The 17,533-nt window shown below is 42.2% G+C and overlaps 1 protein-coding gene across 1 annotated transcript; it reads left to right on the top strand.

Annotated features, from left to right (window-relative positions):
- Positions 1–11,492: 11,492 nt before the first annotated feature.
- On the top strand, positions 11,493–14,111 carry LOC146667071 (uncharacterized). The gene is made up of 2 exons (XM_085408872.1): positions 11,493–11,544; positions 12,934–14,111. Exons 1-2 carry the CDS (start codon positions 11,493–11,495, stop codon positions 14,109–14,111), a joined length of 1,230 nt encoding a protein of 409 aa, XP_085264998.1.
- The last annotated feature ends 3,422 nt before the right edge of the window (positions 14,112–17,533 follow it).

Here is a 17,533-nt window from a genome sequence, read left to right as displayed (position 1 = left end):
CCGTCTCTGGGCTGGGGCCCGGGCCGGGCCTCGGGGGCTTGGGTCCTGGTTGGTGTGTTGCCGGGGTTGTGGGCGGGTGGGTGCATGGGTGCCCGGCCCTGGAGCAGGGTGCCGCTGGTGCGTCGAGCCGCCTGGGGGGCTCTTCAACTGGTGGGGGGGATGGTCACATCTTGCAGGAGCTTTCTTCTCTTCAGGAACTCTCTGCAGGAGGGGGAAATACAGGAGAGGTGGAGGAAGATCTCAGCCTGGGCGTTTACCGTCTTATGTAGTCTGGAAGATGTGTGGATGGTGGGGTGGGTGCAGTTTTCTCTGTGGTGGGGTTGGGTGGACTATCCAGGGCTCTGTGGAGCCGGAGGGCGCTACTGCACTGGGCCCCGGTCTGATGGGCCTGGGCCCCCCTTCCCTGGCGGGTCGCGAAGGGTGGGAGTGCCTACTGGGGTCAGCGGGGGAGCTGGCCCCAGGGAGGGGTTACCTGCCCCTCCCTTCCTTCCCTCCCCATCTCCAGCTGCCTCCCTCTTCCCGCTCCTCCACAACCACTCACACATGCAGGGCCTTGGAGTGGGGGTATGTCACCAGGGTGCAGAGGAGGCTACCCCCCCCTGTCCCCTTCTGGCTGCCTCTGCCTCAATTTTATCCCACAACTTAGACATTCACATTATTCACACTCTCATTACACATACATATAGGATCTTGGGGGTGGGCACAATCACGGAGTCCAAAATACCATCAGGGTGTACACCTCACCCCTGACGTCGTTGCCCACCTCTCAATTTTAAATACACTTAGACATTGAGGGCTAGCAGGAGGGACTATGCGCTTACCTGCTGCTCCTTGGCAGGTAGCTCCATGCCCTCCTGGGTTTTAATTGCACCTTAGAACACATATGCATCAACACTACAATGAGCGGGTGGAGGGAGGTTTGGAGTCTTCTCCCACCCCCATTCTCTGCGGCCTGCTGGAGCGGGAGGGCTAGTAGGAGGAGTTGGCCGTCCGACTGCGGTCTGGGGTGTGGGGCCTCCCTGCTGCTGCGGAGTCAGGGTGGTCTGCCTCTCCCCACCGCAGGGAAAAGGGTAACAGCACCTGGGTCTGGGTGCAATTCCCCCCTCCAGGGACAAGGGTACCTAGACCCGGTTTGTAGAGTACGCTTGGGGAGTGTGATTGTGTGTACAGCGTCTCTTTATGTCTGTCTCCACGTTGGTTGAGTGTGGAGTGAGTGCATATGAGAGCATGAGGGTGGGAATGGATGTTTGTGTCTGTGTGTGCCTGTATGTCTGTGTCTATATGTCAGGTTGGGTATCAGACGCCACCTCTCTGGGGACACCTCAGGCCCTCCAAGGTTTGGAGGCCTATCTCCACCCACCACCACTTCCCCTGCCGGTGGCGGACTCCCTCAGGTGTCGGTGTGTTGGTGGTTCTTTGTATCTGGGGGTGGGCGTCCGGGTACACACCGGCTCACTCCTTGGCGGCCGCTTGTCGGGGCCTGGGGCCTGGGGCTCGCTCGGGCCCCTTTGGAGGTGGGGTGCCCCCGGCCTCTCGGCCTGGGGCTCGGTCACTCAGGCGCAGCTGGGGGCCGGCGGAGCTCACGGGCGCGTCACTGCAACTCCCCCTGACTTCTGCTCCGCGGCTGCTGGGCGAGCCCTCATCTGGGACTCTCCTCAGCTCTTACTGGGACAGTGGCGCGGCTGCCCCTCTGTTGGTCTTCCATGGTCTCTTGTGTTCTGGGGGCCTCTGGATGTCTGGAGTTTTGATCTCCTCCATACCCACTTCACACCCTGGAGGACGGGGCTGTGGCCCCCCCACACTCCCTAGCAGATCATTACATGGAGAAACCTTTGGAATGCAAGCATGCTGATCCACACAGGTATGCACACATGGGTATTCACAGACGCGGACTAAAGCTTTCTTGGCTGCTGCCTCAAAGCACACTGTGCGCTGTCTATCTTGCGTGCTGCACAATATCGTTTATTATTTAGTAAATATTGATATCTATGACTAGCTAGTTTATTGTGATGGTGCTTTGTTTTCTCTATTATTATGTTGCTCTTTGTTGTTTGCTGTCTCCTCTGTTTGTTTTTTTTGTTTTTTTTCTCCATACAGGTGACCCAGGAGTTTTTTTTTTCTTTTTTTTTTTTTCTCTCTCTTCCCCCCCCTTCTCACCATCTCTTCTCCCCTTTGGTTTTCTTTCTTTCTCTCCCCCTCTTTCTCTCATTCATTCCCCCTGTCCTATTTATTAAAAAAAAAAAAAAAAAAAAAAAAATGACAAAGGATGAACTGAAGCTCTGCCATCACGTAATGTCGCATACTGCTGTTTCTGATGTCATTTTAAAAAAAAAAAAAAAAAAAAAAAAAAAAAGGAAGAGGGTAGACCCCCCCTCATCCTAGATAACACAGTAAGGAAGTCCAGCAGTTCATTTATACACAAAAAGCACTTAGACTAGAACAGACGTAATTACGTTAATCCTACCATAAAACAATAAGAGAAGGTATGACCTCTCTCATGCTCCCAGGATGTAGGTGTGGAATGCACACCAAGCCTCTGTAGCCTGTTAAAGATCACACAACTTATCACTACACAATTGATTATACACCTCTAAGCATTTATGGTTAAATATTTCTAAGCATAAATGACAATCAACAATACAAACTCTAACAGTACGCTACTTTGTTCTAGCGACTGTAAAAAATAATTGTATTCATGAAATAAACTAGACTTTCACAGTCTGCATCTTCCACAGTTTTCATGCTTTTGTTCACTCCAAATTTGACACAAACCCACAGACAACCAGAGTTAACTATGTGAAGCAATCACAGACACTGTAATGGCTGATTTTTCTAATAAACACAATCAGGTTAACATTAAGGTTTAACATTGAAGGAGATTTGTTCCATAGTCACAGTTATACTTGTATTTCCTTTACTTACATCCAACACTACTATGTTCTGTTTCAGTCCAGGTGCTGGCAGTTTATCCTTTGTTGTTTGGACAAATAAGCTTAAAGCTAAACCTTCATGTTTTTGATGGGAAAGTTTGTTAAACCATTGCTCAACTTATGTCTGCACAGAGCAGATAATTATGATGTACTTGTAAAAAGACTTGATAAGCAGGTCACAGCTGAATCAAGGGGTAATAAAAATAAGACCACGCGGTCTCAGCACGACTACACATGCAGTGGGTTATCGCACACATTTGAAAGACTCATTGTGTAACTCAGGATGTGACCCCTTATAAAGGAGACAGAGAAGTTCTGTTGTTCAGTCAAGTAAAACCTGGTGAAAGCGCAATTCTAAGACTGGTCGTTGCTTAAGTGTATAGATAAAAAATCATTTTTTCATACATTATTTTCTTACTATATTAGTATAATCACCAAATCGATCATTTCATATTTATCCCCTGAAACGATCTACATTAACTTTTCTATCCCTAGAAATGTGTTTCCAGAGTCCCAGGTTTAGTGACTTCCTGTCCACCATCACATTAGCTGAGTAGTTGTCAAATTTGAGGGGAGCAGAGAAGATCAGACACCAGTCAGCAGGTCAGAGGCCATCTCTCATTTCACAAATCAATCACTTGATTTATAAATGGAACAAACACCCCATCAGACCAGGTAATGACCCATTATGAGACAACAGCCGTCTGAGAGGAGATGTTCTGTATCACAAAACATGGAAAACAAACAAACTCTAGGCATTCTGAAATATATAAAGCTCAACAAAAAAACAAAACCATATCAGATCCTGATGTAATTCATTTTGTTGTTGTCTTTATTAGTCATTTAAAAAGAGGTCTAGAAAAAGTGTCCAGGAAGAGATTCTACTATTTATGCAGCACTGCCCCCGTGTGGCCACAAAGACACACAACAGCTTCATTTCTCAGCCTGTTGCCTTCTTTTTCCTTCATGATGTAAACAGTGAATGAACTGAAAGAAGTCAACCCATAAACTGTTAAACTGATACAACAGTCATGATGATTATGTAACAAGTTGTAGTTGACTTTCTGGTGGTGGTTTTGGTATACAATTTAAAAGCCATTTTCTTTTATAAATACACCATACACTTTGTTCTTGACCATTTCTTTTCCTCATATCCTTAATGGACAGTGGAGGAACACTACATCTAGCTTCTGTTTAACATTTATCCAGGCGCCCCCTCACTGTACCTCTACAGAAACCAAGGGAGAGAGACAGACACACAAAGATTTCCACTTGAATCTTGATCTCAAAATAGAAAAAGTTTTATCACAAAATAATTACAAGAGCTCAGCCAGGTGAGATATAGCAGAACCATCAATTCAGAGTCTGACAGTAAGGGTGAAGACGAGCCTGACTGTTGGTCTGCTCCAAAACAAGCCCATAAGCAAGCTTTGAAATAATATGTTACAAAATTGTGAAACTGCGACATGAAATTTGATTTGAAAATGAAATTCATCCTGATCAGGAGCTGTTATGATCTAAATGGTGTTCTAGATCCAGTAAGCATTCATTCAACTTGTCTGCAGCAAAATTAAAAATAAGTTACCACAAGTTGTTTTTTAATTTGGTAAATAATTGATAAAATGTTAAAAGTACTGTTTGTGTTTGACCTCATCACCAGGATGAGTTGGAAATACTTCAAATTCCCTCAGGTGGCCTTTTGCTGGTTGGATTGCCACTACAGTCTGTAAACTGTGGAGGTAATTTTGTGAGCTCATTGGATGAGCAGTTTCTGAAATACTCAGACCAGCCCATCTGGCACCAACAACCACGCAATCTCTTTCCCCCATTCTGATACTTGCTTTGACCTTCAGCAGGTCATCATGAACATGTCTGTATGCTTAAATACTTTAATTTGCTGACGTCTGATTGGTTCACTAGACATTTGTGTTTAACGAGCAGGTGAACAGGTGTACCTGGCAAAGTGTGTGTAACCCTCAGTGTTACTGACATGTTCCACACTGATGCACAACAATACTCTGGGCCCCACACTGTTTTATTAAGTATGTCTAATCACTGTAGACATTACATGTACCTTCTTAGAGGAGAGGTCAAAGGTCAGTTACGTTTATAGGTTCCTGCTATATGTTGTGACATATACACAGCACAGTTGTAGGAATGATAGTTTCTAGATTAAGTTGATAAAGTTGACCTTGAAGACCACAAGTTTGAATGGATTGTTAACATGACCCCACTCTACAGCACTGCAACATTTTAACATGAGTTATTTAAGACTTTCCAGGTATCCTGGTTACAGAAAAAGATTGATGAGCAGAAAAAAAGAAACAAACTTTAATTGTTTCTGATTAGAAGCTGTACAATCCGGACTGACTTTAACAAATGTGCTATAGGCTCAGCTGGAAAATAGTGAGCTTTACAAGACTGATTTTGTTCCAAAGGCTTTCACAGACCTCAACCAATCCTAAGGCTAATTAGCACGGCTAGAATTTTAAAAACATTTGTTAAATGTTGTCATTGCTAACATATACCTGTTTTAGAGCATGGTGAGTAGCGAGAATGCAAAGTTATTGTTACCTCTTAAAAAAAATGTGAAGATGTGATATTAGCATGTACGGAGCCCCTCTGATGACATGGTCCAAAAAATAAATAAATTGTGGCCACAAAATACTACTTCGTGGCCACGAAATGGGTATAACGTGCGCACGAAATGCTTATTTGTGAGCACGAAACACTTGACCAATAACCGTGATCCTTCCCAGGCCCTTGCAGTTGGTTGACAATAGAATCTATCCCAACGTCCGGGTCGTACTTACGTCTGCAATGCAACTGGGCTCTTAATATCCTGTTTAAATGTCTCTCCATAATAATGGTTCCTTTCAGTGCCAGGCTTTTCAAAATGCATGTGTAGCTCATTCCCAGCCTAAAATTGTCAGGGATCTGGGTCTGAGGGACCTAGACCTATTATTGTGTATTGTTTACTCCACTGTAAATAAACGCATTTTGGGTCCTCCTTCCCCACACACCCAAGGTCTGCCACGCAGACCATGACAAAAATAAAACTCAATCATACTGTCTCTGGCCATGTTGTACAGGTTTAGCCTACTCTTATGCTTATGTCTCTACACAGCTGTCCAATGTATCAATATGATGTGCGCACGTCATCTATTTGTTGCCACAAATGCGTAATTCGTTGCCACATTATACCCAATTCGTGCCCACAAATTAGCATTTCGTGCGCACGTTATTTCGTGCCCTCGAAATAGTATTTTGTGGCCACAAATAAGTATTTCGTGGGCACTTATACTATTTCGAGGGCAGGAAGTAGTATTTTGTCACCACAATCTATTTATTTTTTGGAGGATGTCATCAGAGGGGCTCCGTAAGCATGAGCTATATAGTATCTCCAAGAGAAAAGCGATCAGCTGATCATTGATCAGTTTCATGATTTAAGTAGCAACAGGAGAGAGAGGGAGAGAGAATGGGAGAAGAAGAGGCAGCTGGCCACGTAAAGACACAGAAGAACTCCAGCTTTGTGTATTTTTTTTCCATTCAAGCTGAAGTCCGGGACAAATCGGGTTCCTTTTCAATACGAGACGCGGCCGGTCCGCGGGTCTCTCCTCCTCCTTCCTCCCCTTTCCCTCATCCACCTGCTGTACTCAAAATTTGTACTCAAGTACAAGTACTGTTACACTGGTTAAATTGTACTCAATTACAAGTAAAAGTACTGGTGTTAAAAAAATACTTGAGTAAAAGTACAAAGTACTCTTCTCAAAAACTACTCAGAGTATTAATTACTTTTTAACAGACTGATGTTTTATTCTGTCGTCAATAGCAGGCATTCAACTCGATTCACCAGTATAAATATTTATGTTCAAAGCACATTTCTCAGATGAACAAGGTATAGAAAGGTAACTTGTTTTGTAAATAAATGTAGATATAAAAGAAGGAATTTTGTTTGTTAAAACAATGACAAATATGTTTCTGAACATGCGTAGAACCGTTTAAACTTTTCCCCATACAATGAACAACAGGCAGGTGAGTGTCTTAAACTCTTAGCATTTCTGTCACACTTGAACCTTTTGTTCAGTTTCAGCAAGAGCTGGTTTTCTAAATTAACAGAGGCAATCCGACTTGGTTTGGCTGTGAAGAGTAGACCAGCACAGCTAAAAAGTCGTTCACACGCAGCAGAAGCAGGCAGAGCTGTGTTCAGTTTAAGAGAGAGGTTTTTGATACCTGAGAAGGAGTGCAGCAGCTCCATGGTGTCTGTGGCACAAGCAAGGTAACCATCAAGCTCAACTGCACTTTGCAGCCTTCTGGAGATTGGTCTGGAGAAGAATTCATCTTCATCAGATGACTCTCTTTGCTGATCCTCACTCTCATGCTCTGTCGTTTCAAGATGTTGTTTGATGTATGTCAAGGCTGTAATTGTAAGTAGATAACACAATTTTGTTATTTACATTTCAGTGATTATTCCTGAACACAAATTTAAAAACGGCAAATTCTCAAAAAGGATTGTTTAGTATTCAGGACAGACCATCAATAGCTTACAATGTATTAGGTGAAATACTCACTTAAGCATGTGTTCAAATGTAAAAATACACAAAAATGGGATCACATGAATCCTTACCAGCCTCTGTTACATCTGCTCTGTCAGTCCAGGAAGTCTTGAACTTGGGTAAGAGGACTGCAGCTGCAGCCAACTCTGGATCCTCCATCATCGCTCCAAAACGCTTTTGAAGGCCATTTTGCAGGGCTCTGATAAGATAAGATAAGATAAGATAAGATAAGATAAGATAAGATAAGATAAGATAAGATAAGATAAGATAAGATAAGATAAGATAAGATAAGATAAGATAACCTTTATTAGTCCCACATGTGGGAAATTTGTTTTGTCACAGCAGGAAGTGGACAGTGCAAAAGTTATGACGCAAAAATTAGAATACAATAAGAATAAATACAGTACACAGCTGTACAGAATAGAATAAAATAATATACTATATACAGTAGAATAAAATAGAATAAAAATATACAATAAGATAAAAATAGAATACGAATGCTATATACAACTGAGTAAAATACAACGATGCCAGAAAAGATTATTGCACTTAGTGTTATTGCACATGTGTGGATGTGTGTGTTTGTTCAGTTAAAGTCTTTGTTGTGGAGTCTGACAGCAGTGGGGAGGAAAGACCTGCGAAATCTCTCCGTCCCACACCGTGGGTGCCGCAGTCTCCCACTGAAGGAGCTGCTCAGTGCTGTCACAGTCTCCTGCATGGGGTGGGAGACGTTGTCCAACAGGGATGACAGCTTAGCCGCCATTCTCCTGTCACTCACCACCTCCACTGGGTCCAGAGGGCATCCTAGAACAGAGCTGGCCCTTCGGATCACCCTGATGAGTGGCACGCATGTCTTGCTTGATGTCTCCAGCCTGCTAAGTTTGGACAGTAGTTGTTGGATTACTGGCAGGAGCCATCCCATAAAGGAAGTGGACTCAGACTGAAGAATGTTTGAAGCTTTCACCAGTGGCTTCATGGTGGTACAGTACTCCCTAAGGAATGCAACTTCTGCAGGACTCAACCTGTAAGACACAACAACAAAACCCACCATGACTATAATAGGGATCTTCTGATTTAATATTAAGAGTCTGCTCACGTTTTTAACCATCCATTAAGGAAAATTCACAAAATTTGCAACCATATTGGTAGGTGTCCAATTTTACTCACATTTTCACCTTGAACTCCTCACAAATGCTCCTGATGTCATTTTCCCCCTTCTCATCAATGATGCGTATTATCCTTTCAATGGCAAGGTAGGTTGAATTCCATTGTGTTGCATTGGGACGAATGATCTGTAGTTCACACTTGTCCTCTACCACTTCATTAGCCAAATGAGTTTTGTTCCAAATGGCCTGGCATTTTGCAAAGCTTGCACGGGAGAGCCTCTTGTAGGTTTCATTCATGCTCTCTGCTAGGGCAGCATCAGATGTTGCCACAAGGTTTAGCAGGTGACATGCACATCGCTGATGAGGCGGGAGTTGATACTCCAAACCAGAGTCTTCATCAAGAATTGCACTTGCCTCATGGTAGTCAATATGGTCAGTCAGGTCAATAGTTTCTGGGTCTGCTTCATCTGCATCATTTTGTGCCCCAAACATGTGGAAGGCCTTGACAAAGTTGGATCCACTATCAGTTGTGGTTCTTACAACTTTGCCTCTAATCTTGTATTGGCAATGGATATCATCAAGCGCACCAGCAAGCATGTCAAATGTGTGAGACCCTCTCAATCTTTTGCATGCTGGTGCTGCAGATCTTCTTTCCAGGGACTCTTCCTCCAATGGCATGTGACTCCAAGGTAATTTTTCTGATGAGCTGACCAACAATCAGTAGTGGTAGCAACCAATTTGACTTTATCCAATGCTGCAACCAAAGTCATCTTCATGTGATCAGCAGCTTCACAGATTCTGGCACGGACAGTGGGTCTGGAGATGACTTTGGCTTGAGGTTGTAATGTGGTAACCAATTCTTTGAAAGATGGCTGTTCTAGCACTGCAAATGGCTGTAGACCCTCACATGTGAAATTGATGACAAGCATGTCAACAGTTGCTTGTGGAACATGTTTGTTTGCAGCTCTCAACATCAGGTCTGGTAACTTGGCTTGTGTATTTGCTGAGAGCTTGTTTGGTGTGGCTGTGGTCTTTCGCTGACGAGATGTTGATGCCACAGTGATATTGTACTGCTCAATCTTCGATGGATGTTTCCTCTGTAGAGATAAATATTATCATACGTCAGGTTCATACATTACTTCATAACATCACTGTGATTAACACTACAGGAAAACACATTTTTAAAACATCATTCAACTAGACATGAGCTAATCTTTGATTGTTTAGCATAGTATAAAAGAGTGGTGAATTTGGTCAAATCTTGCAGATATATTGCTGTATTTATTTACAAATGTAAACCAATTTTGAACGATCATTGCAAAAAACATGAATTTCTGTATACATTCTAAGTTCTGTAATCTGTATACTATCTGTAAAAAGAGTATCGACCAATGTATCAGTATCTAAATTTTTAACTCCTTTTTATCAGTATCACCCTAAAGTTTTCAATATTAGTCGGGTTCTAAAAATACTAAGAGAGCAAAATATGTGTATATAGCAAATGTAATTTAAGAAAAGGGATCACATACACAAAAATGCTGCCCATACAGCTAACAAATAAAAACAATCCACATTATGTTCTTTAAAAAAAAAAATCATATTGGGAAACATATAACCCTACTGATTAAGAGCCATGTCACTATGATAGACCTATATCAGGCCAATGATCCTGATCAACTGATCCATCGGGCTCTGATACATGTCAGCTGAGAGCTGGAAGATTAATTTGAGATGCAGCTCAGCACTGTGTTCAAATTTTGTTTTTGTTTTTTATATAGGCCAACTGATTGTAGGCCTGTGAGTTTTAAATGACTACAAATTTAATTTATTGTAATGACGGTGGTTATCCAAATAATAAGCTAAAACATTCCTACGAATTTAGCTCAATTATGCACACACACGCACATTAGCTAGCTCCGTCTTATTTTAATATCAGGCTAACCAATGGCGGTGACAATATCTTAGCCAAACTAATAACCTTAACACACATGAAAAATAAGAAGGCAATATTGTACACGTATAGTTGTAAAACCTCTTACCTCAATGTGTTTTTTTAAGATTAGACGCTGAAGTCTTGTAAGCTGAAATGACTGTAGAGGTCAAACAAAGTTTGCACTGCATCTGGACGCTGTCTCCTTTTCTCCCTCTGCACATGAAAAATTCCTCCAGGTATGGCCACGGGCACGCGTCCTCCGTCTTTTCTACGTCGTTTTCATGGTTGACAGTGTTGTCCTCTGTCTCCATTTTGGCTTCTTTGTCTCCAAATCTTCTGTCTATAAAGTAGTTTGTACTCCACCATGTAGCACCTCCAGACACCTGTGCCTGCTGCTGCAGCAGAGTTTATCTTTGCTTATGTCTTAAATTGGCCGGTCGGGATTGCACGGCCTTATTGGCTGCAAAAATGCAGACGAAAGGTTTGAATATTAATTCAAATTGTGGGCGTACTCAGTAGTACTCAGTAGATTACATGGTGTAAGTTGTACTCAAGTATGAGTAAAATTACACACTTGAAAAATTACTCATAAAAGTACAAGTACCCAAAAAAATCTACTTAATTACAGTAACGTGAGTATTTGTAATTCATTACTTCCACCCTGACAGTAAATGACCATAAATTAACTGTAATTACACTGTGGTGAGCTCCATTCCTATAGTTCTATCACGTGCACCTGTACACGTTGACAACCGTAACCATGGCCGCCGAGGGTATATAAATGCTTCACAAGGTTCCAAACGTCTGTTTACACTTGCTCGTGGACTTGTTTCGACCTGCTCCAACCTCAGCCTGTGGAAAGCTAAGTTTTGCAAACCATTTTACTAAAAGCGGATATAACTTGAACGCATAACAAGTACTTCATCTGTGGATCGTTTGTACTTGTTTTTGTTTTTCAAGTTTGAAGATGGCTCGCCGTGGACCCGGACTCTCCGACTGTCACCTGGACTTCGCTGCAGGTACGTTTGAAAATTTCTTTAAATGTAAATTACTGTAATAATTTAACAAGTTCCAGTGTGAATATCAAGTTTTAACGTGATCAAATATGTGTATTCAAGATTGTTTCCCGTAAATTGTTTGTATGTTTTAAATTTTCCGGGAGAGGTGTAGAAATTATTAACGACTGGTGTATGAATATGAAAAAAAGGTGTTACTTTGATTTGAAGGCTTCAAATTTGACACTTTTCTTTAAAATGAAATGGTTAAAAATAGCTTAATGGACTAAAATTTGTAAAATGCCCAAAAATCAGTTTCTGTGGTAACGGCATCTTCAAGATGTCATGGCCTCAGAACACGCAGGCGTAAACACACAGATCCAGGTCCCCTCCTGACATCCTTTTCTTCTCCGGATCAAAGACTTTATTGACATAAACTATATTTTTTCTCTGCTGCAAAACACAAAGATAAAAAAATACAAATAAAATAATATCAAAAGAATATGAAAACAGTAGTAATAATGGCATTAAGACCTATCTTCTGTTACGGTAATGCTTTTAACCTTATTAGATAGCAGAGAGAGATATTGTACACAGGGATATTTACACAGGGATAGCATGTTTACCACAGATTAGATGTATCTGTCCTTATGGCAGATACAGTCCTTGTGCACATTTCTAAAAATGTGGATTCTGAGTTAAGAGTTTCTGTTTGTTTGTTTGTATGTTTGTTTGCTTGTTTGTTTGTTTGTTTTTCACTTGACCATCATTTTCAGACATACCTGCAGAGCTTTGTGTGTGCAATTCTTGCCAACTCTTGCCAAGAAGGTTGTGTTTTTATTTAAAAAAAATATATATATATATATATATATATATATATTTAGGACATGCAATTGGTACATGTGGTCTAAATGTTACATTATGGTTTGCATCCACATATTTAACCTATGAGCTTTTTTCAAAATGTGTGACATCGTGAATTGTAAATAAAACAGGAGAATGAGCTGCATGGTTAGTTATAAATGTACTGTAGTATATTTATATAATAAGTTACTCATGTCCGGCTATTTACAAATCAATACCTATTATCCATTACCTATTCCAACATAGTGTTTGCATAAAGGCTTACAAAGAACAAATAAAACAAATTGAATGTACACAAAATACAGTGACATATATAGTGTCAATATAGTGTCACCTTAAAAGTACACAGAGTGAGCTGCCTTGGTGGAGGTTTGGTGGTCTTCTATTAAAAAACTTGACTTAAAGATTGAACAAGTAGAAGTGTCATTCAGTCTGACATAAAATGCTTTTCTCTCATCCTCTGCTCAAACTAACAGATGTAGGTCTGTTGCTTTAACACTGGGTGTCTATTACATTCCTAATGTTATTTTAAAAATTGTTTCCTCACAGGGCGTCTTGACTATGTGGTTGAACGCCCTGCAGAAGAAGGCCTTCCTGAAGTCATCAGGATCCTGGATGACAGTCTCCAGAGCTCCACCTCTTCTGGTGAAGCTCAGGACGCTGATACCCAGCGTATCAGCGAAGGTGAGTATGGTGAGTATTTTATCCCTCTCTCACCCTCACCCTCTTCTGATGAAGCACCAGATGCTGATGACGGTGAACAGCAAGGTGAGTATGGTAGGTATTTTATCCCTCTCTCACCCTCACCCTCTTCTGATGAAGCACCAGATGCTGATGTCGGTGAACAGCAAGGTGAGTATGGTGAGTACCCCCCCTACCTACCTGTAGACGATGAAGAGTTTAGTGAACAGACTGACAATTCATCTGACTGGAACGACTCAGAAGAGTGGGGGGATTGGCTTAGCGATGACTCTGGGTATGACACCATGGATGAGAGAGATGATTCCCCTCTCATCCGGGAGCACCCTCCAGAGCCGTTTTGGCACGATTGGCAACGTCCTATCGCTCCAGGTGCTGCCCCCATCGCCATGCCGCCTTTCGGCCAGGCCAATGCCCCACTCTTCCCTCGAGTTGTTGCCCCAGTTGGTGATCCGCCAGCTGCTCCTCCCTCAGCTGCTCCCTCAGCTGCTCCCTCTGCTGCTCCCTCTGCTGCTCCTCCCTCAGCTGCTCCCTCTGCTGCTCCTTCCTCAGCTGCTCCCTCTGCTGCTTCTTCCTCAGCTGCTCCTTCCTCAGTTGCTCTCTCTGCTGCTCCCTCTGCTGCTCCTTCCTCAGCTGCTCCCTCTGCTGCTCCTTCTTCAGCTGCTCCCTCTGCTGCTCCTTCCTCAGCTGCTCCCTCTGCTGCTCCTTCTTCAGCTGCTCCCTCTGCTGCTTCTTCCTCAGCTGCTCCCTCTGCTGCTTCTTCCTCAGCTGCTCTCTCTGCTGCTTCTTCCTCAGCTGCTCCTCCCTCAGCTGCTCCCTCTGCTGCTTCTTCCTCAGCTGATCTCTCTGCTGCTCCTTCCTCAGAAAAGAGAAGCAGAGAAGACATCTGCACCGAAGAGGTAAGTGCAAAGAGGTGCAAGGTGAGTGACCAGTTTGATGCCCCTTCAACATCCTCAGGTAGTTTTGGAGTCAGACGTTTCTGGGAGAGGCCTTTTAGCCTTTCCATGGATGACAGTGACTCTGATTAGTTTATGTTAGAATGTGTTTTTAAACTTTGTTTTTACAGATATAAGAACATGTGACTCGCACATGTGAAATGTATTGCTTTTTTTGTTGATATGTGACATTAATATTAATATTACATTGTGAATTAAAGGTCGTTTTTTAGTTGTTATTACTTCCAGTTACGTCCAAGATGGAGCAAACACCCCACCCAGAAGACAGCCTTACCCCAACCAACCCGATGAGAAGGATGGATGACCAAGTGAAAAACGGGAGAGTGGTGCTGTGTTCCAACTATGTAAGTTATCACCTCACATTGACAACAAACTGTATTGAAGACAAAATTCTTCCAATAGTTGGTATAAATCATCATCCTATGTCAGCAGCACTGTAGGTTTAGCTTTATTTATATTTTTCATGTGTATACGTTGGGTTTAAAATTGCTTTTTAACAACATACTGCAGCTACCAACAATGAAAATGCTGTTTTGTGTTAAAATGACGTCTTTCTTGTGTTATTACTTTGCAGGGCAGCTGAGAGTGGACAGAGCTGCACAGAGGACCAAAGATCCACTCTCAGCACTTCATACCTGACTGGCCACAGCACCAACCCTCCTCACCCTAGGTGAGGAGGGTCCTGACCCCGCCTGCACAGAGGGAGTTGTGAACATGCACTTCTGTGTTGGTGGGTTTAGGATCCTCCTCACACTCACACTGATGAAGACTGTCACTGGAAGATGTCTCCATTGCATCAGCAGGACGTAAGCATTTGTAAAATATTACAGTTTGTGATGTTTTGTACATATTTTTATTGCATCATTTAAAACTATGAGATATAAAATAAACCAATTTTCATAAAATTTTCTGTGTATTTAGTTGTTTTCTTAATAAGTTCTTTGGAACATCATTGCAACCTGTCAGCTTTTTATTGAGGATTTAGAAAGTTGCTGGTGGCCCGAGTGTGTAGAGTGGGGTGTTGTTTTTGTCACATGGTGAAAGTGACCTCATGGGGAGCAAAGAGAACAACTGAACAATTTGGGGATTCACAGACTTTCGTAATCGCTAAAAACAATTAATAAAAATTGTTCTGTGTGAACTAAAAGCTCAAATATAAACCATCCTGACACTGACACAAATGATCTGCTGTTTATAAGCAGGACAGTGTTTTCATGAGCCTGGATGAAGCTAATTTGCATGAGTTTAACCTGCTGGTCAAAAACTTGCATGACTCTGATATCACTCTAACTTTCTTCTGTTTATTTATTCATTTTTGCTAATTGTAGTAGATTAATATGTTCACCAACTGATTGTTGGCCTGAATGTTTGAATGTTTGCAGTTTCAGGTCCTACTGATCAGTTTTAAGTATTGTAGAAAGTGAGCAGCAATTTAATCAAGTCCTGGGATGAAATGGGACAAAAGGGTAATGTGACAGCCACATTAGTTCCCTTCCCTCGTTTAACAATGTGTAAGCAGACTGCTTTAACCTGCAATTTACTGCATGTTGTTAGGCTGCATGGTACAACCACAGTCTGCTAACCACCCGTGGTGATCGAAGGTTTTGAGGTCTTGCTTGAGCTACTGATGAAGTTTTATCAAAGCTTGTTAAGTTTCCCAACCACATTTTATCCTGATGGTCCAAGGCTTACATCTTTATGCTCACAGACGTACTTCTGTAATTAATCAGTGACCGATTTATTACTTTAAGTTACAGTGTGAGGGGCATTAATGAACATAAATCAGATTTAACTGGATTATGTGTTTAGGTCAAGAGACACAGACCTTCATCTTTAAGAGGCTCTTCTTGAATATCTAATCACGATGTTTGCCATGCAAGTACACTGGGCGGTTGTTTTTAACAGAATCATTTGAAGATTCTGATGAAATGAAGTATTGTTTCAATGAGCTGTGGCACCATTCTTGCTTTAGCAGTGAAAGGAGTCAGGTAGGGCTCCATCAGGAAGAGGGCCCCAGAGGTCCTATCCCCCCGCCCACTTCCCTGGGGCTTGAACATCAGTGGATTTCCACTTAAGCAAAGCCTCATCAAGTTCCTGCAAACAGCACCATACACACACTATCATGTACAGAGTGTGGATGCTGTGTCTAAGACCACGATCAATGTGTTTCCACCATCTGGTGCAAGCTTCATCTGTCTCACTGTGTTCTCCTAAAGGCCAAGACAGCAGGACAGTGAAATCAATCTCACTTATAGGTGCCAGAAATCAGAGGATGTGAGATGGTGGTAATCAGGTTATGCATTTGTTGTCTTCTCAGCAGGTGGGAAACATCTCTCTTTATTTGTTTATGTACATGTGTATCACAAATCTATTTTCCTGTACAGCTCAGGATTAAGGAACAATGTTGATCTAATCTAATGAAGATCAGTGCCTTTTTAGAGTCAGTGAAAATACTGACATTAGTGACGTTAACCCTTGACTAAGAGTTTCTTAGTCAATTGTTAATGGGAAACACATTTCCACACCACCATCTTCTAAGCTGTGATGCTACATGTGCAGCAGCAAACGTCCAATTAGTACCGATCAGAAGGTTGGAGGTTCGATCGCAGCCTGATCTGATCTGTATCTCAAAGTATCCTTGGACACGATACTGAACCCCAAACTGCTCTTTCATGTGTCCATCAGAGTATGAATGTTAGATAGAAAGAACTTAGGTACAGAAAAGTGCTTGTATGAATGGGTGAATGAGGTGTATAAAGTACTTTGAGTGCTTGAGTAGAAAAGTGCTATTTAAGAACAAGGATGTGCAAGAATTTGCTAGACACGCTCTTCTTTTTCCAAAACTAAAAATGTTATTTCAAATTTGGCAGCCTGTGTGTCAAAGAGACTGAAGAGTAACTAAAGGGCAAAGTCCAGGAATACAGCCAAACTCAGGAGACCAGTTAGGAGCACAACTGAGCAAAGGTGATTCAAAAAAATGGAGAGAAACTCTGCCATGCAGTGCCATGCTGAGCAGACTGGTTTACAGCCACAAGAGAGACTCAGCGTTCACAGATCATAAAATCTTCAGGGAGCAAAGCTCTCAGAGAAGCTATAATGCAATCCACAGATAGAATACAGTCAATAAGCTCCAAGTGAAATGTTAAACAGTGCATGGATAGCTTTTTGTTCAGCTTTTTCGTCGTATCCTTTTTCCCCCTTTCTAAAGTCTCTTCAGAGGCTTTGCAGTTTGTCAAACAGCAGCTGGTAAAAAGGCTTTTGCAGTGAGGCAGGGAGCCTGTTCAAACCAGATTATGCTTGATTTGATGACTGCAGAGAACTTGGGGCTGACAGCTCAGATTAGGATCGGTTCTCCCTTGAAAAGGCATTAGTGTGTTCTGTCATGGCAGGATTTCTGTTCAATGTGCAGGTAGATTGAAATCAAAGGGCACCAAAGACACCCAAACCTGAGGGATCATTACGTGACACCCAAAGCATCTGAGCAGTCTTATTCC

This window comes from Rhamphochromis longiceps, linkage group LG6, assembly GCF_057381845.1.
Source record: "Rhamphochromis longiceps isolate RC_006_pf linkage group LG6, R_longiceps_female_GT1.1, whole genome shotgun sequence".
NCBI lineage: Eukaryota > Metazoa > Chordata > Actinopteri > Cichliformes > Cichlidae > Rhamphochromis > Rhamphochromis longiceps.
This window is presented reverse-complemented; position numbering and strand designations above follow the sequence as displayed.